Source organism: Pleurodeles waltl, chromosome 3_1, assembly GCF_031143425.1.
Source record: "Pleurodeles waltl isolate 20211129_DDA chromosome 3_1, aPleWal1.hap1.20221129, whole genome shotgun sequence".
Lineage (NCBI taxonomy): Eukaryota > Metazoa > Chordata > Amphibia > Caudata > Salamandridae > Pleurodeles > Pleurodeles waltl.
Genome location: NC_090440.1, coordinates 1984604097 through 1984630225, shown reverse-complemented (window position 1 = coordinate 1984630225; position 26129 = coordinate 1984604097). Strand labels below are relative to the sequence as shown.

General features: G+C 45.9%; 1 protein-coding gene across 2 annotated transcripts in view; it reads right to left on the bottom strand.

The window, feature by feature from the left end:
* The window catches only part of DOC2B (double C2 domain beta), a 1627913-nt gene that overhangs the window by 63664 nt on the left and 1538120 nt on the right, over positions 1–26129 (bottom strand). For both annotated transcript variants that reach the window (XM_069226394.1, XM_069226395.1), the window contains one exon: positions 24695–24776. In XM_069226394.1, coding sequence (XP_069082495.1) covers positions 24695–24776 — 82 coding nt within the window. The remainder of the gene's footprint in view (positions 1–24694; positions 24777–26129) is intronic.

The window sequence follows — 26129 nt, the reverse complement described above, 5'->3', positions numbered from 1 at the left end:
CAGCCACTTTACAATTGGCAGCACCCCTGTATTAGCATACTTCGCCCATCACACCCCCTCTCCTACACAGTGTCAGCACACACCCACTTAATCCTTACCTGTGATTGCTGAAGGAGCTCTTTTCAGACTAAAATCTGATGTGTTTGTTATCAGGGACCTATTGCAATTAAAACGAAAATGCTGAGATGTATAGAACTATATTTTCCTGACTTATGCTAAACTAGACGTTAGCTAGGCCTTGCCTACATTTGATAACAATATGGCTGCTGCTTCATAATAATTGTTTGCTTATATTGCTCATTGACACCGCACGCAGTAAAATGTGGCTGTTTGTTGTGAAGTGGCATGTTATTCTTGAAGTACTCCAGAGGAAGCCATCAGATATTTTTCAAGGTTCCTCCCGTTCTGCACATTGTAGTTTATTAATTAAGAGTCTCTCAATTCTGCATGCAACAAGATTTTTTCTGACATTTCCAGTGACATTAGATCAGAAGGGGCATACTTATTGTTCATTTGGGCGGATAGTGCTAGGATGGTGGCATTATGTGGCGTTTTATAATGCTGAACTAGGATTTTCTATTGTATTGCTACATTTGCTGACCTCATGCTGACTGCGATTTCTATTCCATTGATCTCTATGGTGACAATTACTATAAAAGACCCTCAATTTGGGGGTGAGCCCAACTCTGTACTCGGGAAGCTGCTCAATTCTTTATCGATTTACTGTGCATATGACTTAGTATATTTTACAGATTTTGCTTGATGCTGCATCCACTTTAAATGCTAAAGAGGCTTCATGGCAATTGATTTTGAGTTTTATGACTCATTATTTGAGACTGAAAATATTTTGCCTTCTGTGCTGCACTTTAATTTTTAATAAACCTTTATGGTTTCCCCTGTTTACTGATCTTGAGCTTCCCTTTTGAGGCAGTCTTATTTATTGATTGTAAATTGAAAAAAGGCGTCCTCAACTATTCTTTAAAACTACACCGTCCCCGACCCAAGGCCATTTCATCACAATCGTGCAGTTTAACTAAGAGATAACATATAGTAATAATGTCTGGACAAAGCTTTCACCTCATTGGTACCGGTTTAATGTTTGGCTACTGAAATTAGCAGCTGGTGAGTTACCAGTTAACCTTTGCAAAGGGGCTGTACCGCGTGCAGACTTTTTTAATGTAGGCACTTTGATAAGTTTGAGCTAGAAACACATTGTTATTGTTGAAATCTGTAAACTATCCATAATTATGTAGAAAAGACTGTGGCTCTATAGTAGCATAATTCCTGTGGCCATAATCATTCCCAAAGGAATGGATGCTTTTTTCCCCAACCCATTTTATTGATTTTCATATAAAGATCATGCATTTACAGGCAAAGGATAGATTATAACAGGCATTACCATGAGGGTGCATTATTTTGCATTGTATGTTGAAGCTATCACTTTGGATAATCACATAGCGTCAAAATATCTAGAATTGGAGAAATGCTACTGCATCAAACAGAAAATCAAAAACAAAACTGCTGGGCGTGGGTACGCATGGGAGGCTCCTTTTGCAGTTTTACCGCGGGAGATAGGCCACATTGGCAGCCATGTCTCCTGAACCTTAATTGGAGAGTCAAGAGCCAGTGCCTGAGAGGTATGTCTAAGCCTTCGAGGAAATAGCAGAAAGTGTGAGGGTTTAGTGCAGTGCGAGGCTTGTATAAGCCCTCAGAGTGGTGAACAAACATCTGGATGCCCTTTTGTGTAAATACTTGGGTACCAGTGTTATTGCATGAGTTTGGCGTGTTCGCTTTTCTTGGCAGTGAAAAAGTCCCTTTATGGTGGGGTCGCAGGGAACTGATTCACAAAGACTCACAGCTTAGTTTGAGTTTGCCGTAGGCCTGTTTCCAGCAACATATGTGCACCAATGGAAGTTTGCAGCGCGAGGCTCTTAACCACAACTTTATAGTCTCTCACTTCAAAGCTCTAGTGAAGGCTGTGTCTCAGTGTTTTTCGTGAAGTATTGCACAGAGCTTCTCACAAAGTTTCACGGAAAGCTTGGTCTTCTAACCGGTATGACTGCATCTGGCAGGTGGACACTGGAGTGAGAACTTCTCCCATGCCACGCAGGCCTTCGATGGGTATGATCTGAGAGAGTTTTACTGAGGTAGTCTGTTAAGGTAAATTGTGTCTGGAGGACGGACTGGGCAGTCTAGGCGTACGTGGACATCTTAGGCACTGAAACAGAAAGAGTACTTAACTCCTTCTTTCTTGGGTGCCACACACACCAGATATCTCTGAGTGACCAATGGTGGAGACAATTTGCGAGTGTTGCGAGCAGCTTGGGTATTTTGTAGGGGTGAGCAGGAACAATCAAGGGCCCCATCTAAAGCAGAGTTAAAAATACAACCAAAAATATCTAGGGGGCGTCCAATCATGGTGTGACTGCATTAGAGATGCCATGTAACAGGCCTGGTTCGAGTTGTGAGCATAAATTGAGCCAAGTATCAAAGTTAAACTGTGACGGCACCTCTTGGTCAGTGCATATCCGCCTTCTAGGTCGACGCATGAGTCTCTCATATAAAAGGGGACCTCTGCGTAAATCCAAATTGTAGCACCCCTCTCCCGTGTAGTAGGGGTAAAGTGTGCTAATAATTTGGCCCCTCACCTGCCACACAAGGCCACAATTTCAGCATTGTTTAGATGGGTTTCCTGGAGGAATGCCGGGTGCACCCCTTAGCACTTCAACTGTGACCAGATTTGGTAAAACTTTTTTGCCCCTCCTGTACACTGGACATTCCAAGTGAGAAGTGTGTATTTTCCTTAAGTTGGAAGGGTGGTCATGGTGGATCGGAAGTTTACAGGAATAAAAGTGACCTTAGGAGGTAAAAACACTATCTGGTGGGGCAACGAAAAAAATGAGGTAGTTGGCGCACGCACAGTATCATCATGCAGTGACCAAGCATACCCTCATGGAGCTCAAGCAATAGGGCCAATGGCAAAACAAGCATCTTGCCAAGAACGAAGAAACCAACTATCTTGGTGGAACTGCAAGCACAGGTCAGGGAAATAAAGGAAAGAAGTAAGAAAACAAGAAGGTGGATCTCAAGAACCATGTTGCCCAGTTGTCGGTAGCAAGTGTGATATAGTGCACGGGGGCAGTGATGCTACATTTTATTGTTATATATTAGGATATATGTGCAGCAGAATGCGGTGTATTGGAATCCATAAATGGTAGAGCCAGACAGTAGGGGGGTAAAAGCAGCACAGGATGGCAGCTAGTCAGTGAATCCTGTTCTGAAGATTTTGCCTGTGTTGGTAGGTAATGGCAGATGTGTGGCAGGGTGTATTAGGAGAGCGAGGGGTCGGTAGCAGAGCAGAAAGGCGGGAAAGAGCAGTATGTTAGAATGCTGGATAACGGTGTGCAGTCAAATCAAGTTGCCCACTGATTGTGGCGTGACTTTGGGAGCCACATTGAAGTCTTGTATGGACAAGATCTCACGAGAGACCTCTCAAGAGGACAGATCTGTTGTGCACCTCTCTAGGTTTCGTAGCATAGCTGCTGTCTTGATGGCTGATCGGCGATCTGCCTGCATCTGGGCTTGGTAAGGCAGATTATCAGTGCTGCGCCATGATCGAGGCCTAGACATACAGTGACTTTGGCGTGGTCTCTGTTCATTTGTGTGAGTAGATTGGTCTCTCTTACCCATAACATTCATCAATCTAGAATTGAGCTTTGACAGGGTTAGTAAAGTACTATGGGCCAGGTTTATCAAGGTTTTGTGTCACCCTTGCACCACACAGAGGGGTGCAAGGGTGATGCAAAACCTAAATGAGATTTATCAAGCCACACAAGGCCACCATGCGTGGCCCTGCATGGCTTGATAAATCTAAAGTAACACAAGGAAGTACAATTCGATGCCTTGCATTACTCTGCAGCAGGGAGCCATTCCATGGTTGGAGCATAGGTGTTTTGGTGCATTCCCAGAATTACCTTTAGTGATAGACCTGGGAATGCATCAAAATGCTACGTCTCCCCAGGTGGGGTGTATCAAAGAGAAATGTCCCCTCATTTTTCCCTCTTTCTGTGTGTGCTGCAGCACACCTAGAAGGAGGCAAATGCCTCTCAAGATTGTTTTTGAGCAGGAAGATGTTCCTTTCTGCAAAAAAAACAATCCTGCCTACAATGTAGGCATCCTTGCACTATGACGCATGGGTACCTGCATTGGTGCAAGTCAGCCAAAAGTGTGCCAGCGCTAGGAAAGGACAGAAATGCCCTGTACTATTTCACACAGTGTAACAAGTTGGCTTGCTGCATTGTGCTGCTTGAAAGAATGATAAATCTACCCCTATGTGTTGTCCTTGTGTACTACTTTTAGAGGGAAGGAGAACGAGAGAGCATAACTTCGTGACAAGCCCTGAAGTCCTTCTTTCATGGCCATGAGTGATTGAAAAATGGAAAATCTGGACACTCCCTCCACTATAGGGTGTCAGTAGCTGGCTAGCTGCAGTATATGGTCTAGGTCTCTGTAGTTTAAGACTTTGACCTCAATCTGACGGGGAGAGGCTCAAGGGGCAGGTACTCTGACTGAGACTCTGTGGACATGATCTGACACATATCTGGAGGAGAAACCTTGCAGGGCAACAGCGATTGTAGCTAGTGTTCAATGTAGAGTGTAGAAATTGTACCCGCCAGTCTCTCAGGCAAACCAATGATTTGGAGAATATTTCAGTGTGGTCTACCCTCCGTGTCCGGAGAGCACTGATCCATTATTCTGATCCAGTTAGTGAGTTCCTGCAAGCTGGCTGTTATCCACATGTTGTGGATGAATGTCTTTGAATGCTTGCTACGTAGCTGTGACTCTTTCTTTAGTCTTTCTGTGGTCTTCCCGGAGCAGGTTGAGGCCAATAGATCATGTCAGTAGTGCATCAATTGTAGCCTCCATCGTTCAAGTGTCTTGCACCACAGTAAGTATAAGGTCTAGCTTATCGGGACAAGAGTGGTCGAGGGTGTTGGTTCTGGTCCTGCTGAGGTACAAGACGAAGGGTAGAGCTTGCCGTGGGGTTTTTGCCCTGGATGGTGCGAGTAGCCATTGCCATGGTCTTAGTAGAGTGAGACTCTCCATCAATATCACCACAGAGAAATGGTCATCAACATGCATCACGCTGCAAATGGGAGGCTCAGCCGGGTTCAGTGGTGTATGGAGGCCTTGGAGGGTGGATGGTTTCTGTACCTCAAGTGCACAGTCTGCAAGGCACTCCCCCCAGGAGAAGATGGGTGTCACCACGAGCAGCTACAGGCATAAGCAGGTTTGTGTGCAATCATAGGACCAAAGATTATTAATAGACAGTGGTCACTGAGTCCATTCTAGGAGAGTTCTGCAGGGGTAGGTTGAAGCCACAAAGCATCACTTAGTGAAGAGGTAACTGTCTGCACTCAAGGTTTAGCTTAGACGTTCATTCTCATCAGTGTAGCAATGTGCAAGGTTCTGTCAAGAGCAAATGTAAAGTAATGGGACTGTTCCACCAGAGGGACAGTGGAGGGGGAGCAGTGACTCCTGGCACTCAAGATGAGGCTGCAAGCTGTCCCAGAGCCTAAACTGTCTTCTTCAACTGCCACATCTTTCCCCAAATTCAGTCAGTGTCTAGTACACCTAGGGAGTATAGGCATCAAGATCTTCTCACAGTGGGTTCACCATTCTAGCCCCAGTATCTGATTCAGGCCCGACTCTGCTTGTGCAAATGAAGCAGGTGGTCTGATAATTTAGGACATGGTGCTTAGGTCCTGCAGTCCAGCATTAGTGTAGGGTGGGAGTGGTCCTGATCGGTGGGCAGCACTCTGGGCCCTCACCGTGTCCTACTCCAAGACAGCAGAGTAGTAGGAGTTTAGGTGCGCCTTGGATTGCTTGGAGTGTGACCTGGTGGAGCAAGAAGCCAGCAAGTGACCTGGTATGTTGAGCAAGAGCTTGATGTGAGTGGGGGAAACCACTGTGGTTCTCAGTAGAGGGAGGCTGCGAGTTAGGAGAAGGAGCGTCCTCCTGCTCAGCCCTCCTCCAAATCCAACTGGCTAGTGTAGGACTGGGAAAAAAAGTCTGGATGTTTAGAGAGGAGGCTTAGTAGGCCGTCGTCACAAGGTCCAATGTGCTGAGTGAGCTCCTTATACCAGTGGAGGATGCTGCCGTAGCAGTCAGGGGCCCTCACTTAACGCCATCAGAGCCTCTCCCCCACAGCAGGGGCATTCATCTCATCAGTACTAGAGGGGGTCCGGGGCCCCTCAAGAGAAAGGATGATGTTTGCAGCCCACTGCACCCAGGCTATGTGAAGTAGCACCGATCACTGTGCTACTTGGAGCTTGCACTTAGCATGCAGCACTGGGGGCCTGGCCGAAAAATAAGACTCAAACACAGTTTATAGTATTATTGGGCTGTGGTACCGGTGGTGTCTAAACTCCTCTCCCCCCCCCCCGGCTGCGCCCTTTTTAATTTACCACAGCCCTTGTGACCATGGGTCTGCACCAACACACCCGCGCAGTGGGTGAACACATATAAACCCCCCTTTCAATCCTGCTTGTGTCCTGTGTGCATGCCAGTTTCATCACTGGCATACACTACATTCATCTCCCATTTTAATAAAGTGTAATAAGGCTCAGAAGAAAACAAAATCCTAACTATGATACATACATTTCAGAACAAACAAACTTCATCTCATTGGCCAACCCCCTGGGTGTGTCTACACTCAGTGGCCCCCGCACTGGCTATCTCTCAAGTGTCTGCTTACATAACATGGTTTTGTAGCCTTGTGGAGAGAGCAGGATTGTTTTGGAGTCAGTAGCTTGTATGATTTATCGGTCTCCTTGATTCTCAGATGGACCTGCTCTCAGTTCTGGGTGTTAGCCTAGGTCAGCCTCAATGTCCCCACTTCAGGACTTTCCTGGTGTTTCAAAAGCATGAATCACTTTATTAAGCTCCCTATCACCTTGGGGATCTGACCACTCTTCATTGTCTCTCACTGACTCGGTATCACAGGGTCTCTCTCCGGCTGCAGGGGTGCAGGGTAGAATTTTTTAAAGTGCAAAATATTTCTGGGGATCACTTTGTCTCCTCTTCTGGCTATCACCTTGGAGCCTTGCCTCTTAATGACTACTCACGGGTGCCTCTCAAATGGGAGTCTGCACATGCTTCCTGGAAAGTGATCTTTGACAAGCACTTGGTCTCCTGAGCATATGTCTGACACTCTCGCCCGTCTCTGCTTACCAGCTTGGGTGTTGTTCACCTGTCTCCTCTTGAGGAGGAGATGGTCATCTATAGGGTAGAATGTCCATTTCAGATGATGAGGGATGGAGTCTTTTACCATCCGCCCCATGATGAGGTGCCCAGGTGCTTGTCCAGTGGTTGTGTAAGGAGTCTGATGGTACGCTTGTGAGAACGAGTATATGGCCCACTCCAGGGGGTGTTGGTTACCATGTGCGATCCTGAGGACTATAGATAGTGTCCTCGTAAATCTTTACAACTCCCCATTAGCTTGTGACCAACGAGGGGTGACTCTCCAGTGTCTGATGTTTAAAGACTGTTAATAGGTTATCATCTCTTGCTCTTGGAATGGAGGGCTGTTGTCAGTACTGATCCATGGGTGGCCATCATTTTTCTTTAATTTGGGAAGCCTCCCATGGGTATTAAAGATCTCTACTTCTGGGTATTGGGAATAGTCATTCATGAGAATGGAAGAGTATCTCCAATCATGGAGGCTTCCGAACTCAAGGCTGGCACATACTGGCGGGTCAGGTGCTCCCACTTCTTGGCACCATGGACAGGATGGTATGATCATCTCAACTAACTCATCTATGAGGGGGCTCCATACCTTATTCCTGAGTCAGTTTTTCATTTTGACAATTCCTGGATGGTCAGCATGAGCTGGTTGTACCACTTGATTGGTTAGGCATGTGGGCATGACAAGGTGGTGTCCCCGTAAAACGCAACCATGGAGATCTTCTGCCAGCTTATGGCATACATAGTATACAGAATCCAGTATTGGTTTGGCTTCCGGTGTGCGTTGGGCCCAGTATGCTTTCAGATGGTACCAACAGCAGTTTCTTTTAGGGCTTGCTGCAGGCACTCATCCTTCAAAGTGGCATGGCATATGGTGCCCATTAACATTGGTATAGGTCAAGACCGGTCTGCTATGTACCGTACGTGCTTCCCTGTTTCATATATTTCTTCTTCTTCCTCAGGAGTAGCTGCCCAAAGATGCCATTATAGATAGCAGGGTTGTTGGGTCAAGGGCTGCACTCCGCCTGGCAGATGTATTCCTGCAGTTGTAACATCTGCTTTTTAATGCATGGGGTGGCTTCAATGTCGTTCCTCGGAACACGGGATTCAGGGTTTGTTATCTGTAGTAACCATGAAGGGGTGGCTGTACACATGTAAGTGGAAGTGCCAGCACCCCCAGTTTATCATTATTGCTTCCTTCTCTGTTTGCGAGTATCTATATTCGGTCAGTGCTCACATAGACTGTAAGTGCCCACTCTCCACACTCTTTCAGTTGCATCAGCTCTGCTCCTATCACCCTAGGGCTGGCATCTAAGGCTATTGTTGTTTCTTTTCGTGAGTAAAAGTAAGCAAGTGTTGTGTCAGCCAAGAGGGCTTCCTTGGTGGCTTGGAATGATATCTCTTACTCAGCGCCCCACATCTAGGTGGCTGATGATTTGATAAGGTCTCATAGTGGTTGTGGCAGAGTGGTCAAGACCGTGAAGAAACAGCCACAATAGTTGACCATCCCTAAAAAGCTTTGTACCTTGGAGATGTTGACTAATGGGAATGCTTACCTGATGCCTCAAACATTTTAGGATCCGGGGTCATCCGCTCTGCTAAGAACATGTAGCCAATTTTTATTGGATGCGTTGCTTTAAGAATTTGTACTTGCTCTGGTGCAGCATAAGTCTGGACTCTTGTATCCATTGTAGGACACCTCTCACTCTCAGGTTGGCATACACTAGAATGTTGTACTTGATGATGGCTGACAATACTACTAGTAGTTCTTCTACGGTATTTTGAAACACCTCCACAGTGCTTGGTATCCTGAAATTGGGCGTCTTATACCTCCTCAGGCCAACATGGGTGGAAGGTGTTGTGTTGTATTAAGATTACTCCGCCAGAGTGAGTTGATGATATCCAGGCCCCAGATTAACTTTGGAGAACCAGCAGGCCCCGCTCAGTTAAAATATCAAATCGCCAGGTGTGGGTGTTAGATGCCGTTCTCTCTTTATTGCAACATTTGGCAGTCTCATATCCACACCTATGCAGACTTTGCCTTGTTGTTTTGGCTTCCTGGTGACAACAATGGGGGACGCCCAGTGGGTGGGGCTGGATATCTTCTTGATGATTCTGGTTGCTTCAAGCTTCTCCAACTCCTTCTCTACAGCCGGTCTCAGATGGAATACGATGCTTCAATGTCAAAGTGCTACAGGGTGGATACATTGGACTATATGCAACTTGACTTTTTTCCCCTTCAGGCATCCTATGTCATTGAATACATCACTGAACTCTGTTAGGAGGTGTGAGAGCTCCTCACGGTGTACTCCAAATGCAAAGTTAACAATGACCAGGGCTTCTGCATTGTGGCAGCTGAGGACTATGCTTTGTTCTTCTTGTGTCATGTACATGTGACAGTCTATGGTGGTGGATCCATGTGTGATGGGTGCACTGAACATGCACAACATGTGTAGCTATTTGTCTTGCCCGTAGGCGAACACTCGCATGGCTGCTCTTTGGAGAGTTGGAGTCGGCTTTGTAGCTTTGAAGACTTCCACTGCCATGATGTCAATTGTGGCACCAGCATTCACTATAGCAGTCAGTTATTGTGTTCCTATTTGGATCTGGCACTGGGGCAGAGGACATTTTGCCGCTGTGTATGCCTACGGTGAAAACGGAGTGTTCATGTGTTTGTTAACTCCATCATCATCCATGTCGCTTATTTCTTCTCAGGCTTTCGGCAGTGCACCGACTGTTGTGCGTTATTTCAGTCTTTTCCATGCTCAACAGACTCTGATAAATGATTATACTTTCCACACCTGCGCATTTCTTGCCCTTCCTGGGACAGTCTGTGGGACAATGGACTGGGTCTTCGCAGTATCCACATGTTTGGGGTGTGTCAAAAGTTTTCTTTGGTTTCTGTGGTCCTCTTTGCGACAGAACTGCATTGACTGGATCAGTTTCAATTGCTCATTGTGGGGCTGCTTCTATTTGGGAAGCTCTGGCTTTCGACAACTCTTTAGAGAACATTGGCTGCATATGAAATATTTTGAGATTGCCAAAGTTGGACAACATGAGAGAGGGGGTGACAGAGTATTGCAATTGAGACGTCTGGAATCAAAATTAATTACTAGACTTAAAACCAAGGCCCCATATAGGATTAATGCAGACGAGGAATTATACTGTTATTTACGAAACAAGCAGCTGGAAGTAGGCTTTTTTGCTGAAAATACACTGGCACAGATTCCATACATATTTATAGTGAAAATAGGACTGTGGTATTAACATAAATAAAGACAAATAGATTGTGTTGAGATATCTAGAATTAAGATACCCAGAATTAGGTTCCCACATATGAAGAGAAATGGACATGTTGGAACTATATAATAGATTGATATATGGAATAATGGCCAGTATATATTGGATTAAAATTGTCAGATATATGTCTGTTGATAAGGGTTAACTTATGATACACATGTATTGAAACGGACATGAGTGTGTAAATAGAGTTTATATTATATTATTTTGGTTTGATTTGTAATAGTTTTTGTGTTAAATGAGACTACATATACCACAATGCACCATAATGGCATTGGTTGTGTAATGATATAAAAGGAACTTGAGGGATATGCTCACTAACCGTGAACAAGACCTTATTGGTCAAAACTCGTCGGGGAATGGCTGTGTTGATCTTTGAATCACATTAAAATATTGGATAACTGGAATCCTCGGAGTGCTGTGTTGTGACTTTATTGTCAATCGTCTGCAATTTGTAACAAGCAATCGGCCCGTCCTTCGGGAACATGGCGGCCGCTTGAGTTCAGCGGTCAGGAGCTCATTGTTCCGGATAATGAGCGGAGGCATGACGTGATCACATGGTGCACGAACTTCTCTTCTGGAGCGGAATTATATGTACTTTCCTCCTGGTTCGGTGCCCCCGCATGAAGCGGGGCTGGAGACGGATTCGAACCGGTTGGAGACGTGTACGGCCAGCGTCTCGAGTTTAGGAGTGTGGGTGGAGGCTGCCTGCAGTGTGCGTCATGGGAGACGCTGCCTCATCTGTTGCCCACATATTATCAGCATTCTCGGCGTTTCATGCGGCGAAAGGGAACCCCCGGGGCGCTGTAGGCTGTACAAAGCGGCCGAGGTGGAGGAGTGTTTCACATAACGCCAGCAAAGCTGAGGGCTCAGGCAACTTTTAGAGGCCCTCCGCTTGCATCCGTTCAGCTGCCACAAAGCGTGCTTGAAGGTAATAGCCGGTTATTGGAGATTCTTCCAGGTTAGGAAAGGGGGGATATCATAACAGCAGTAAGAAAGTGTCAGGGAGGGGGTTAACCAATACTAAAAAGGGGAACTATCCTGTAACCCTGCAGCCTGAGATTAAATCAAGAAAGAAACACAGCAATAAGGCAGGTTTAACCTGCAGCTTAGATAAGGCCACCCTCTTGCAAGCTCAGTTATTAGAGGGGTGTAGGCCTGTTTCTCCGCTTCTACCTTTTTTGAAAAAATGTCCTAAAGGTGATACGGAAATGCAGACTCTACAAATCTTCAAATCAAATCAAATCATTAACATTTATAAAGCGCGCTACTCACCCGTGCGGGTCTCAAGGCGCTAGGGGAAAAAGGGGGGGGTTATCGCTGTTCGAACAGCCAGGTCTTTAGGAGTCTCCGGAAAGCGGAGTGGTCCTGGGTGGTCCTGAGGCTGGTGGGGAGGGAGTTCCAGGTCTTGGCCGCCAGGAAGGAGAAAGATCTCCCACCTGCCGTGGAGCGGCGGATGCGAGGGACAGCAGCGAGTGCGAGGCCAGAGGAGCGGAGGAGGCGGGTGGGGACGTAGAAGCTGAGGCGTCTGTTGAGGTATTCCGGTCCCTTGTCGTAGAGGGCTTTGTGTGCGTGGGTGAGAAGTCGGAAGGTGATCCTTTTGCTGACAGGGAGCCAATGCAGGTGTCTCAGGTGTGCGGAGATGTGGCTGCTGCGGGGTACGTCAAGGATGAGGCGGGCCGAGGCGTTTTGAATGCGTTGCAGGCGATTTTGGAGTTTGGCTGTGGTCCCGGCGTAGAGGGTGTTGCCGTAGTCCAGGCGGCTCATGACGATGGCGTGGGTCACGGTTTTTCTGGTGTCGGCGGGGATCCAGCGGAAGATCTTGCGGAGCATGCGGAGGGTGAGGAAGCAGGCGGAGGACATGGCGTTGACTTGCTTGGTCATGGTGAGAAGAGGGTCCAAGATGAAGCCGAGGTTGCGGGCGTGGTCTGTGGGGGGTCGGTGCGGTGCCGAGGGCCGTGGGCCACCAGGAGTCGTCCCAGGCGGACGGGGTGTTGCCGAGGATGAGGACTTCCGTTTTTTCAGAGTTCAGCTTTAGGCGGCTGAGCCTCATCCAATCTGCGACGTCCTTCATACCCTCTTGTAGGTTGGTCTTGGCGCTGGCGGGGTCCTTGGTGAGGGAGAGTATAAGTTGGGTGTCGTCGGCGTAGGAGGTGATGATGATGTCGTGCTTGCGTACGATGTTGGCGAGGGGGCTCATGTAGACATTGAAGAGTGTCGGGCTGAGTGATGAGCCTTGGGGTACGCCGCAGATGATCTCGGTGGGTTCTGAGCGAAACGGAGGGAGGTAAACTCTTTGGGAACGGTTTGAGAGGAAGGAGGCGATCCAGTCCAGGGCCTGGCCTTGGATCCCGGTGGAGCGGAGGCGGGTGATTAGGGTGCGGTGACAGACGGTGTCAAAGGCAGCCGAGAGGTCGAGCAGAATGAGGGCGACTGTTTCACCGTTGTCCATCAGGGTTCTGATGTCGTCAGTGACTGAGATGAGGGCGGTTTCAGTGCTGTGGTTGGTTCGGAATCCGGTTTGTGAGGGGTCGAGCAGGTTGTTGTCTTCCAGGAAGGTGGTCAGCTGTTTGTTGACGGTCTTCTTTATTACTTTGGCTGGGAAAGGCAGAAGAGAGATGGGGCGGAAGTTTTTTAGGTCGCTCGGGTCAGCCGTAGGTTTCTTTAGTAGGGCGTTGACTTCGGCGTGTTTCCAGCATTCGGGGAAGGTAGCAGAAGAAAAAGAAGAGTTGATGACGGTCTGGAGGTGCGGGCGATGATGTTGTCGGCTTTGTTAAAGATGAAGTGCGGGCAGGGGTCCGAAGGGGCGCCGGAGTGGATAGAGTTCATGATGGATTTGGTTTCTTCCGTGTTGATGTGGGACCAGTTGTTGAGGGTGATGGCCGTGGATGCCGGTTCGGTGGTGTATGGTTGGGTCTGGTGTCCGAAGCTGTCGTGGAGGTCGCTAATCTTGCGATGGAATAAAGTGGCGAGGGATTCGCACAGATCCTGTGAGGGCGTTGGCGTTGGCGCTGGGGTTGGAGAACTCCTTGACGATGCTGAAGAGTTCTCTGCTGTTGTGTCTGTTTTTGTCCAGTCTGTCGGTGAAAAAGTTCCTTTTGGCAGCGCGGATCAGGTGGTGGTGTTCGCGGGTAGCGTTCTTGAGGGCGGTCATGTTGTCAGCGGTGCGGTCTTTGCGCCAGGCTTTCTCAAGGGCGCGACAAGTTTTCTATGATTCTTTGAGGGTGTCAGAGAACCAGAGAGGTTTTTTGGTGTTGGTCTGTCGATGCGTGCGTTTGAGGGGAGCAAGGATGTCTGCGCAGTTGGAGATCCAGTTTGTGAGGTTGAGGGCTGCGTCGTTGGGGTCGGTGGTGAGGGTGGGTTGGTTGGCGGCGAGTGCGGAGAAGAGTTGCTCTTCGGGGATCTTGTTCCACTGTCGACGAGGGATGGGTTGGGTGCGGAGGTGGCGGGTCTCACGTCGGAATGTGAAGTGGACGCAGCTGTGGTCGGTCCAGTGTAGGGCGGAGGCGTGGCTGAAGAAGACGTGTTTGCTGGCGGAGAAGATGGGGTCAAGCGTGTGTCCGGCGATGTGGGTGGCGGTGTTCACCAGTTGTTTGAGGCCGAGGTTGGCGAGGTTGTCGAGCAGGGTGGTGGTGTTGGGGTCGTTGTTTTGTTCCAGATGGAAGTTGAGGTCACCTAGGAGGATGTAGTCCGGCGAGGCGAGGGCGTGCGGGGAGATGAAGTCGGCGATGGAGTCTTGGATGAATCTTGGAGTGCCCCCCTCCCCCTTCTCCCTGCTTCCCTCCCTGAGAACTCAGTAACAAGGAGAAAAGACTGCGACAAGGAGGTGGATCAAGATCAATCTGAGAAGCAGGTAGAGGCCTCTGATTCCTCATGATCTGAATCACCAGTGGCTTCTTTACTTCCACAAGGTCTTGTTGTTCAGCATCTCTTGATCTCACTAATTAAAGAGATTAGAGAAAAAATTGAGGTGTCCGAGCATAATCAAGGTAACATTAGGGAATCTTGTGAAGCACTAGAGAGCAAACTAAATCAGTTAACTGAGAGAAAGGGTAAGTTGGAGGTAGTGGTTGCAGAACAAGAGAAACGATTACTCACTAACACTCAGGACATTTCTCAACTGACATTCAAAGAAAAAGCTATCCAGGAGAAGATGGAATCACTGGAAAATAACTTGCGGAGGAACAATATTAGGTTGTTGGATGTTCCTGAAGGGGTGGAAGGCGACGATATTAAGGGCTATGTAATTTCCTTGATTAGAGAGTTCTTTCCATCTATGGTGCATTTAAAGCTGGAAGAGGACATCCAAAGGATTCTTCGAGATCCCTTTAGAAGGAAATCTGACAGGAAAGTGCCCAGGAAAATACTTATTAATTTTGGAACTTACTCCGTGAAAGAGAAAATCCTCTCGAAGCTCTTAAGGCGGGCAGCTCCTCCAAGGGGGATTGGTCTTTTCGGATACGATCGGCTGTCTCTAAGGTGACATCAGATAGACAGTGGGAACTGGGGAATTTCATGCAGGAGCTTAGATCTCTTGGTGCCACAGTTCAGATGAGGTTCCCTGCGTCTCTAAGGATCATGTGGAACAACAGAATGCACAATATTAGGGACCCTGATGAAGTTCGGGTTTTTATTGAGAAGATTAAAGTATCACATTGATGGAAATATTTGTAGAAAAAAGTAGTCCGGAAGTGAGCTCAAACGGGGTAGTGATATGCACCCTGTCAAAATAGTAGGGAGGGTTCTCATGGGAGGGGAAGAGATTTTGGTGATTTTTGGTATTGGGTGGGGTTTTTTTTTAACATCAGGTGGGGGAGCTTGGGGATAAAAATAAAAAATGTTTACACAAGTGTCCTCAGGAACGTCACAGATGGTTTAGTTAAGGGTCTGACAGTGCATCAAGATTGTGGTTTCTTTTCACTCTCTTTCCATCTTTTCAGAAAATGGCTAGTCATAAGAAGGCCTTGTTGAAATTTCTCTCATGGAATGTTAATGGTCTGCGGGTCAAAGGGAGAAGGAGGAAAATATTTGAATTTTTAAGAAGGATAGATGAAGAGGTGATTATTTTACAGGAGACCCACTTATTGCAGTCAGAGTGGAATAAAACCCTTAAGCATTTGAATTGGGTGGGTTTCAACGCAAGCACTAATCAATCGTGCGCTGTTAAAGGTGTGGCAATCCTTATTAAGAAATCTTTAAGGGCAGTTGTAGCAAATGTTGTAAGGGATCCCAAATGTAGGTGGTTGATAGCAGAAGTGGGCCTGCACAGGGTTTGGTTTACAATAGTTGGTTATTATGGACCTAATGTGGATGACTTAGCACCTTTTCAGGAACTGTACAGTCACTTATTGGTAGCAAAACATCCAATTGTAATAGGAGGGGATTTTAATGTTTTGTTAGACCCTATGTTAGATAAGTCTACTTCCAGACCGACGGTGAACTCCCCTAAAACTCTTGGATAAAACAAGCAATGGTAGATCTCGGCTTGATAGATATTTGGCTTTGTAAAGGGGGTAAGGGTTTGAGGTTTACATTTAACAATAAAAAGTACGGCCACCGGTCTAGGATAGATTTTTTTTTTATATAGAATAATCTAGGTGATATCGTGAACTATGTAGGCCATGCTCCAGCTCATCTTTCAGACCACTCTGCAGTAAAGTTGCATGTTTCTCTTAATATTCAGCCATCTATTCCCAGGCGGACAGTTAACCGAGCTCTTTTTTTGGATGAACTGATAGTTGATGGTCTGAGGGTGGACACAAAAGAGTTTTTTTAAATCAACTATGGTTCTACCACTTTACAGACTGTGGAATGCGTACAAAGCTTTTATTAGAAGAAGGCTTGTGTATTTGGCTGCCTATAAATATAGGGAAGAGAGAAAACAGCTAAAGTGTTTAGAATCCCAGAGAGCCTCCTTGCAGGAATCAATTTTTAATATTCATCAACATGAGGAGAGTCAGTTAATTACTTTGGAAACCCAATTAGAATCTGCTAAAACAGACCTACATTTATTCCTTGAGAGGAAAAATAGAAGGAGATGGGACAGTAGCCGGTATGCTCATTACGAATATGGGGAAGGCTGTGGTAGGCTTTTAGCATGGAAAACTAAAACAGACCATTCTAGGAATTATGGTTTGTTAATTAAATCAGCGATTACTGGATCCTTATGTACAGGGGAAGATGAGATAGAGGAGGCTTTCACAGCCTTTTTCCAGAATCTTTATACGGAGGAGTTGAAGATTTCAGAAGAGGTGGCCAGATGCTTTTTGGAGGAGATTCATCTTCAAAAGCTAGATGCAATTGATCAATTATAGATGGAGAGGAGGATAGATCAGGGGGAGGTGGAGGCAGCAATAAAAAATGTAAAAAAGGGGAAGGCCCCTGGCCCGGATGGTTTGCCGAATGAATCGTATTGTTTGTTATGTGAAGAGCTCATGCCAGTTTTAGTCGCGTTGTTTAATCTTCTTCTGCAGGAAGGTGTAGATATTCCAAAGTCCTGGGATGAGGCCGTAATTAGCCTTCTTTTAAAACTTGGGAAGGACCTGGTACAAAGCAGTACATATCGGCCTATATCTTTGTTGAATTCAGATTAAAAACTCTATACTTATCTTTTGTCTAAAAGGCTTCAGGAACCAATTAGTAGGTTGATTCATGAACATCAGAAGGGTTTTATTAAGGGTAGACAATTGCATGAACTTACCCATGATTTATTAGGTGCAGTAGATATGGCAATTCAAAGGGGGGCGGGGCTCCAGTAACAGTTCTTACCCTCAATGCTGCTAAGGCTTTTGACAGGATTAACTGGTCCTTCTCACAGTCTGTCATGGAGGTGCATAAGTCTGGGCCAAAATTTGCTAGAGCAATTCAGGCTATTTATAAATGCCCGACCGCTAGTATCTTGGTTAATGACAAGTTATCTCGGAGATTTAGGATTGGGCGAGGGACTCGTCAGGGCTGTCCATTGTCCCCTCTCTTTTTAAATCTATATATTGAGCTGTTGGCCGCAACAATCAGGGCTGATAGACAGATTCTTCCTTTCCAAAGTAAGGGCTGGGTAAAGAAGGTTGCCATACATGCTGATGAACTCATGATCTATACCAGTAACCTGATCCAAGCTCTTCCCAGAATCAAGCAGCTGTTAGAGGATTTTGGTAGGGTGTCGGGATACTCTGTGAACTCGGAGAAAACTGAGATTATGTGTTGGAATACTACTTACAATAGCCCCCTTGTTAAGCAACAGATTAGATACCTGGGGATTCAAGTTACTTCTAGCTTAAAGGAAATAGCTAAGGTTAACTTTGATAAAGTTTGCACAGAAACTAGAAGATTGCTTAAAACCTGGGCTGGTTTCCCCCTGTCTCTTATAGGAAGAGTTAATATTCTTAAAATGATTATTCTCCCAAAATTTACTTTTTTGTTCAATGCAATTCCATTAGAATTTAAGGGGTGTTTTGTTTTAAAAAGTTACAGGGGGACTTGACTTCGTTTATATGGTCATCTAAGGGGGTGCGAATTAGCAGAAAAAAATAAAAAGGAGGGATTGCGGCTCCAGATTTTCATAAATACTATCTTTCCTTTCATTTGAAGAATGTGTGGATTATGTTACGTGATAGATCTGAGTATACGGTATTCTGGGACACAATGATTCAGGAATTATCAAAGGCGGGTGAACATTTTTTGTATAAATTTGGCCATCCAAAATACTTCAAAAAGATTCGTTTGAAGATACTTAAGGATGCTGCCAGGGTCTGGTGGTTGGTTTGACAAGCATTAGAAATTAAGTATTATAGTTTTTTGGCCCCGGTCTGGGACTCACCTGGTACCCTTGATTGTCTTACAGATAAGTTGGCACTTCCGTTAAAGGTTAAGGGGTGGCAAGGTGGAGACAAATTTTGGAGGGTTATAAGCTGATTTCCTGGTCTAAATTTGAGGAATTAGCAGGATATAGGATTTATAAGTTTAAATATTATCAGTTAGCCAGTTGGGTCCCTACTCTCCAAGAAGAGGGTGCCGTGAAGAACATCTGGGAGAAGAAACTAGTTCAAGCTTCGGTTTAGAAAGAGATTGAAGGCTGGTACCAGGCATTATTAGATGCATCAGATGATGTGCTGCCTCTTCCGGTGAAGAAATGGGGAGAGGCCCTCCCAGCTTTAGATGTTGGTAAAACATGGGACATTTCATGCTCTATGCTTTGGTCCGCCACCAGATCGGCTTCGCTGAAGAAAAACCATTTGTTTATGCTGCATAGGGTGTATTGGTCCCCGGAGAAGCTGTCAGCCTTGGGGAAGTCAAAGAGAAGTTGCCCACGCTGTGGTGAGGTAAAGGCAAACGATGTGCATATGTTTTGGAGCTGGTCTAAGCTTAGTAACTTTTGGGCTGCCGTAGAAAGAACACTTAAAGATGTTATAAGTTCAGAGGTGGAGATAACCCTCTCCTTAATAATTTTTGGAGTAGCACACGGTTCAACATGGGATTCGAAGCTCCCTGGATGTTATAAGCAACTGATGTTTTGGCTGATTCTTCTGGCTCTGGCTAGACGGCAAATCTGCCTGAGGTGGATTTTGTTGTCATCTCCTTCAGCCTCCGGCTGGTTGGCATCTATAAACTATTTTTGCAGTTTGGAGCGTATGGTTCTCCTTGGCAAAAGAGATGATTGTTGGGCTATCTGGGAAAATGCCCAGCAATGTGGTAATTTTTCTTTTGTATAGTCCGATGATTATAGTCCCCTTGTTGTCATTGTTTTCATGGGGTTAAACCCGCAAGTCTGGCTGGCTCAGGTAAACACTTGTTTAGTGTGGTTGCCAAAACCGATCAGGATGGGGAAAGGAGAAGTTACATGTGCCCTTTGGTGTTGACCGAATTGGATGGGTCGTTCCCTTTGGGGCACATGTTGATGACCCTTGATCGCTGATGCAGACTATTATGAGGACAAGGAAAGAAAAAAAAGGAATCAGCCCGTCCTTGACATAGGCACCAACTGAGGAGCGCGCTGTGAGAGGGCCATCTTGCATGAAGATATGTATATCTATCTAAATGTTTTATATATATATATATATATATATATATATATATATATATATATATAGAGAGAGAGAGAGAGAGAGAGAGAGAGAGAGAACGAGATCACTTTTGTCAATGTGTGTGATCAGCCCCCAGGAAAACCACACCCACATATAAAAGTGATCTCTTTGTGTGTGTGTGTGTATTATATATATATATATTCGCGACCAGTTCTCTTACAGGAGCAGCTTGTTTCTTCAAAGCAATGCACATACTTCAACTGATGTGTTTCAACTGTAGCTTTTAGGCAGCAATAAAAAAGTCAAGTAACTCTTGTGATTATGTTTCTGCTACAAAGGGATCTGACTTTTGTCTAGTGGCAGTTTTGATGCCATAAACTAACGCAGAAGGTTTATATGCCTACTGCAAAGATCAAATCTGTATTTTATGTAAATTGCTGAGTGGATTAGTAAGGCCAGCCGTTCGCTGCGCTATAATACAAATGAAATGTATGTGTGAGGGCGGCTATGGAGAGATGAAGGGCATTTTTGCTGGGTGGTAGTGAGGGAATCTGACGAGGTCATGGGAGTGGAAGCACCAATACTGATTGTTGGACTGGGCGCCAGAGGCCCTAAAGACTGTGACGATTTTGTTTTTGTTTTAGTGTCGAGAGAACGTGCTGATTGAGGGAAGACGCGAAAGTAAGGTGACTGGCCTTTACTGTTGCATGCATCACACATACAGACCCACCAGCAAACTTTTGTGACTGTCTACGTAGGCTAGTGTTTTAGAGCGAGAGTTTAGCCAGTAGCAGAGATGGTATCTCGTTGGACGACTGCTGCTCAAGCCCTAACTTGGGTAATGGAGGACAGCTCTGACGTAGGATCAGAGACTGAGACAGCAGATACTGAGACAGCATCTGAAGGATAGGACAATGGCCAGACTCTGAGAGTGATTTTTCTGACAACTCCTCTTCCAGTGATTCTGAGGGAGGTGATGAGGACAGTCCTGCTGTCCCTTCGCAAGCACAGTCTGTGCAGCGGGACAATAGAGGGTTAGCCCAACCAACAGAGCAGGTGCATGTGGCGCAAGCACAGAGAGACTGCTGTCTTTGGAGCTCCCCAATTTAGTTCAGCCCCAAATTCCACCGCCCAAATCGTATTGTGGAGACATCAAAATTATCTAACTCAAAATAACCGGGTTTTGTAAGGCAGGCACCTACATTTTTGGACCAGGGCTGGGCGGCCATATAGGGAAACCTACCAAACCAGGACATTTCTGGAAACTAGACACCCGGGGGAGTCCACGATGGTGTGACTTGTGTAGATTCCCCAAAGTTTTCTTACCCAGAATACCCTGCAAAGGTGAAATGTTGAATAAAAACTCTATTTTTTCTTGCATTTCTGTCACACAAACTACAGGAATATGCTGGTATCCACAACATTCCTACCACCCAGTATTACCCCACATGTCCTGATAAAAACGCTACTCCACTTGAGTGCTTGTACCTAGTGCCTGTGTCAGGAATGGATCACCCCAGGATCAACAGTTGCCCTCATGTAAGGACTAACATTGACCATTGTGTGATCCATTTCTGACACAAGCACTAGGCCTACCCACACAAATGAGGTACCATTTTTATCGGGAGACTTAGGGGAATGCTGGGTGGAAGGAAGTTTGTGGCTCCTCTCAGATCCCAGAACTTTGCAGCACCGAAATCCCCCTACAAGTCACCCCATTCTGAATTCCCCTAGGTGTCTAGTTTTAAAAAATGCACAGGTTTGCTAGGTTTCCCTAGATGCCGGCTGAGGTAGAGGTCAAAATCTACACGTAGGCACTTTGCAAAAAACAGGTCAGTCTTCTCTGGGAAAATGTGATGTGTCCATGTTGTGTTTTGGGGCATTTCCTGTCACGGGCACTAGGCCTACCCAGGCAAGTGAGAGACCATTTTTATCGGGAGACTTGGGGGAATGCTGGGTAGAAGGAAATTTGTGGCTCCTCTCAGATTATAGAACTTTGTAGCACCGAAATATGTGGCAAAAGTGTTTTTTTTCCAGCTTTTGAGGTTTGCCAAGGATTCTGGGTACCAGCACCTGGTGGGAGCCCCACAAATCACCCCAGTATGTCTACCCACACATGTGAGGTACTACTTTTATCGGGAGACTTGGGGGAACACAGAATATAAGAACAAGTGTTATTGCCCCTTGTCTTTCTCTACATTTTTTTCCTTCCAAATATAAGACTGAGTGTAAAAAAGAAGTCTACTTGAGAAATGCCCTGTAATTCACATGCTAGTATGGGGTCCCCATAATTCAGAGATGTGCAAATAACCACTGCTTCTCAACACCTTATCTTGTGCTCATTTTGGAAATACAAAGGTTTCCTTGATACCTATTTTTGACTCTTTATATTTCACCACATGAATTGCTGTATACCCGGTATACAATAAAAACCTATTGCAAGGTGCAGCTCATTTATTGGCTCTTGGCACCTAGGGTTTTTTATGAACCTAGAAGCCCTATATATCCCCGCAACCAGAAGAGTACAGCAGACGTAACAATATATTGCTTTACAAAATGTTGGAAAAAGTTATAGAAGAAAATGTGGACAGAAATGGCCCTTTTGTTAACCTCAATTTCAACAATTGTTTTCTTTTAGCTGCTACTTTCTGTAGGGAAACCTTGAAGGGTCTACATAAATGACACCTTGCTGAATTCGGAATTGTGTCTACTTTTCAGAAATGTTTAGCTGTCCAGGATCCATCATTGGTTTCACACCCATTTCTGTCACTAACTGGAAGGAGGCTGAAAGCACAAAAAATAGTCAAAATGGGGCATGTCCCATTAAAATGGCAAAATTGTGTTGAAAGTGTAGTTTTGTGATTCAAGTCTTCCTGTTCCTGAAAGCTGGGAAGATGGTGATTTTAGCACTGCAGACCCTTTGTTGATGCTATGTTTAGGGAAAAAAACACATGCTTTCTTCTGCAGCCCCTTTTTCCCATTTTTTTCTGAAAAAAACATTTTAGCTGTATTTTGGCTAATTTCTTGGTCTCCTCCAGGGAAACCCTCAAACTCTGGGTACCTTTAGAATCCCTAGGATGTTTGAAAAAAAGGACACAAATTTGGCGTGGATAGCTTGTGTAGACAGGAATGTATGAAGGTCTAAGCCAAGCTACCCTAAATAGCCAAAAAAGGGCGCAGCACTGAGGGGTTGAGGGAGAGGAGGGGTGGAAGAAGGCTCAGCAGCTAAGGGGTTAAGCAATTGAATTACAAGTTGGTAATACTGTCAGACAATCCCTCCCCGATGCCATGATAAAGTGTTGATTTAGGGATTATCACTCTCAGTAACTGCTGTTGTAGGAATGGCACATGGACTCCCTCTATATGTATTCTATTTGTCCCAAACCTTCCCCCAATTTGCAGGGCAGCCTCTACTTTCGTAAACCGTTTTTTCAGCTATCATGCCACCAGCCCATGTCCCTTTTCCAGTCGGACAGTTTTGGCACTGGTATGCCCCCGCGATAGAATAATATTGTGTTTAGTGATTACCATGCCCAATGTCATCCAGGTCTGGTCCACCCTGTTTAGGTCCATTGCTTCCCACATGGTCAGGCGACACTACTTGGTACAGAGAGGCATGTTACATCTTTGTATCTTGTTCATGCACATCACCACGAGTTCTCAGAAGGACTGAATCAGTGGACAGCCCAAGAATATGTGAAAAAAGGTACCCTTTGCCCACACTGTCTATGGCATTTGGAATCATCCCCCCTACCCATTTTGACCAATGTGTTGCAAGAGATGTAGGACCAATGAAGAATTCTGAGCTGTACCAATCAGAATCTTGCCCTGACCGACATTTCCCAGGTGGAGGCCATGGCCTCCAGCCATTCATCATTTGTGATGCCACGCAAGTCCCTCTTCCAATGTGCACATAGGTGCGAAAGTGTGTCACGGGATTTATTGATCAATTTCCTGTATGTAAGGGATTTTTCTTTCTGGGTCATGCTTTCATCCAGCAATCAGTCCTCGAGGGGCGACAACTCAGGGAGGTCAGTAGCCCAGGGAATCTCCACCTGGAGAGCATGGTGGATTTGAAGATAGCAGAAGGTCTCTGGTTGCTAGATCGTAATCCCTTGTAGGTCTGAAAAAGGGATCACCCCCTCCCCCACCCAGTACCCAATGGTCCCCAACCTTGGATACACCTGTGAGGTCCCATTTATCAAAGCCTGGCCTGGACCCCAGTGCGTCTAGTTTTTCGGAGTTCCACAATGGTGTTGCCTGGGTGATGGTGTCCCCCCAGGCTATATACTTAATACTCCCTTAATACTCTCCTAATATTTCTGAATATTTGATCCTGCACCCCAAACTTTTACCTCTAAACCCACAAAATGTTAACCCTACACCCTTTACCCCTAACTTCACAGCTGCCCCTACACTCTGTACAATAAACCCTACACCTCTGATTCCCAAACCCTTACCCTATATACCAAACCATTATCCCTATATCTCAAACCCTTAAATCTTTACCTTAACCATTAATGCCTAAGCCCTATACCTCAAACCCTGTAGCTCAGTATTCCTAACCCTTGGCTCTTAATTCCAAACCCTTAACCCATTTTCGCACTGTCTTTACTTCACTATATTTTGGGAACAAACACTTTGGAGCGTTTTTTGGGGTGGGGGGGTTGATGATTGGATGTGAGCGGGCTTCTGTGCAAGTGTAGTATAGGTGCGTGCTCTGGGTATGTGCTTGTTCCTGTGTGTGATTCTCTGAGTGCACCTGTGTGAATACTGATGGGCATAGAGTGAATACTGATGGGCATATAGTGAATGTCTTTAGGAATGTGCCATAGTATGCTCCTCTGCACCTGACTATGGGGTGGAGGGGAGGTAGTTGCGTGTTCCTTCCTCTGTGTGTGTGTGTGGGGGGGGGGGGGAGGGGGCGCGTGCGAGCGCGTGCGTGCCTGTGAGACTGCATTTAAATTAGGACACAGAAGGTTAATGGATTGTGATATTCCTGCAGGTAGCTGAAAATATGATTTATTAGCCAATTTCCTACAGTGTGACCCTTGCTTTGCCAGTACTGAGCTGTTTTGTGGCAGCGCCCACGCTCTGTCACTCTGCCGGAGACGGCACCCTTAGATTACCTCATTGAACTCTGGATTTAACGTTTTCTTCTTTACAGCCGTCTTGTGCTTCGATTTCTTGTCCTCGTCTGGCTTCAAGTACCTGTAACATGGAAAAAACACATGCTATTATTAGATACCGCTCGACAACTGATTTCGTTTTTTGGAGTGCATGTGGTGTGTCAGCAATGGGGACAAATGTGTATATAAGGAAAAAGAGCCTTTTTGCTATCTGTCCAAATAGGCATGCATACAACGTCAACGTCTGACATCTGTTTGCCCACAGGATAGCCTGTTTCCCTCTAAATTATGAGCAATTTCCTGGGTCATCTGGTCACACTACAAGACCCCCACCGACCACCTCCTTAAAAGCACATTTAACTCTGAATCCTTACGCTTTGAATTAAATCAAATGATGCACTTCTATGAACAGAAAAGGCAGGAACGGAGTCCTGCAGTGTTGCTCAAATTAGCAGAAAAATCAACCGGGCATAGTGTAGCAACCACATCAACTAAAGGAGACCTTTTATCTTTGGTGGAGTAGCTGTAGTGTGGTTGGGATGGCAATGGCACCACCTTTGCACTCCAGCCATCCAGGAAATTTAAGGATTGGCCACAGGTTGATGGCATTTCGTCTCCCTAGCATCCTTCTTCCTTCTCCATGATGGGAGCAGAGTGGGACCAGCGTGACAGCAGGTCAGCCATACCTTGTACCCTGACAGACGCGTCGCACTGGCTCTGTTGGTCTGTTTTCTGAAATAATAAAAACCGATATCCCTGGAGTGCTGGGAGATTGCTCTTTGGACATTTGAGCACTTTTCCTTGGTTTACAAGGGGAACTAGGACACGAAAATAAAGCCAGTTAGAATGGCATTGAAGGATCTGCCCTATGTACCAGGAGCCTCAAATGGCAATCTTGGTGGCGTTGGGTCAGTCTAACAGCTTTCCTGCTTACAGAGCCGGAATGGATCTGCTGTTGGGGAAAGCATCTTTCCCTGAACTGTAACTGAGGCAGCGGAAGTGAGAAATGGTGGGAGGCGGATTTGCCAATTTTTGGTGAGAGATAAAAGATAAAACTGAGGGGTCAAGTGATCAGAACAGTCTGATAAATTCATTACCAGATAGCCTTGTGATTCTCATAGATGCCTAATGGATGTCAATTAGGGAGAGCCAATGGCAGTGGTTGCTATCGCTGGATGTCTTTTGTTACCCTGGAACCACCTTTGCAGACCTGTGACCTTTGACGTCATGAAGGTAACTGCATTCCAGAAAGTCAACAGAGTCCTGTTTTTTATGTGAAGTTTTCATTCTATGCCTTTTCCCTTCCTCATTGGCATCAAACAGGAGGCCGCTGAGTGGCGGTGGTAGGGGGGATAGTGGAGAGGGAGGGGTACATTCCTGTAATGCCATCAGATATCAAAGGGTGCATGATCTAACGTTACCGCTTGCTTTTTTG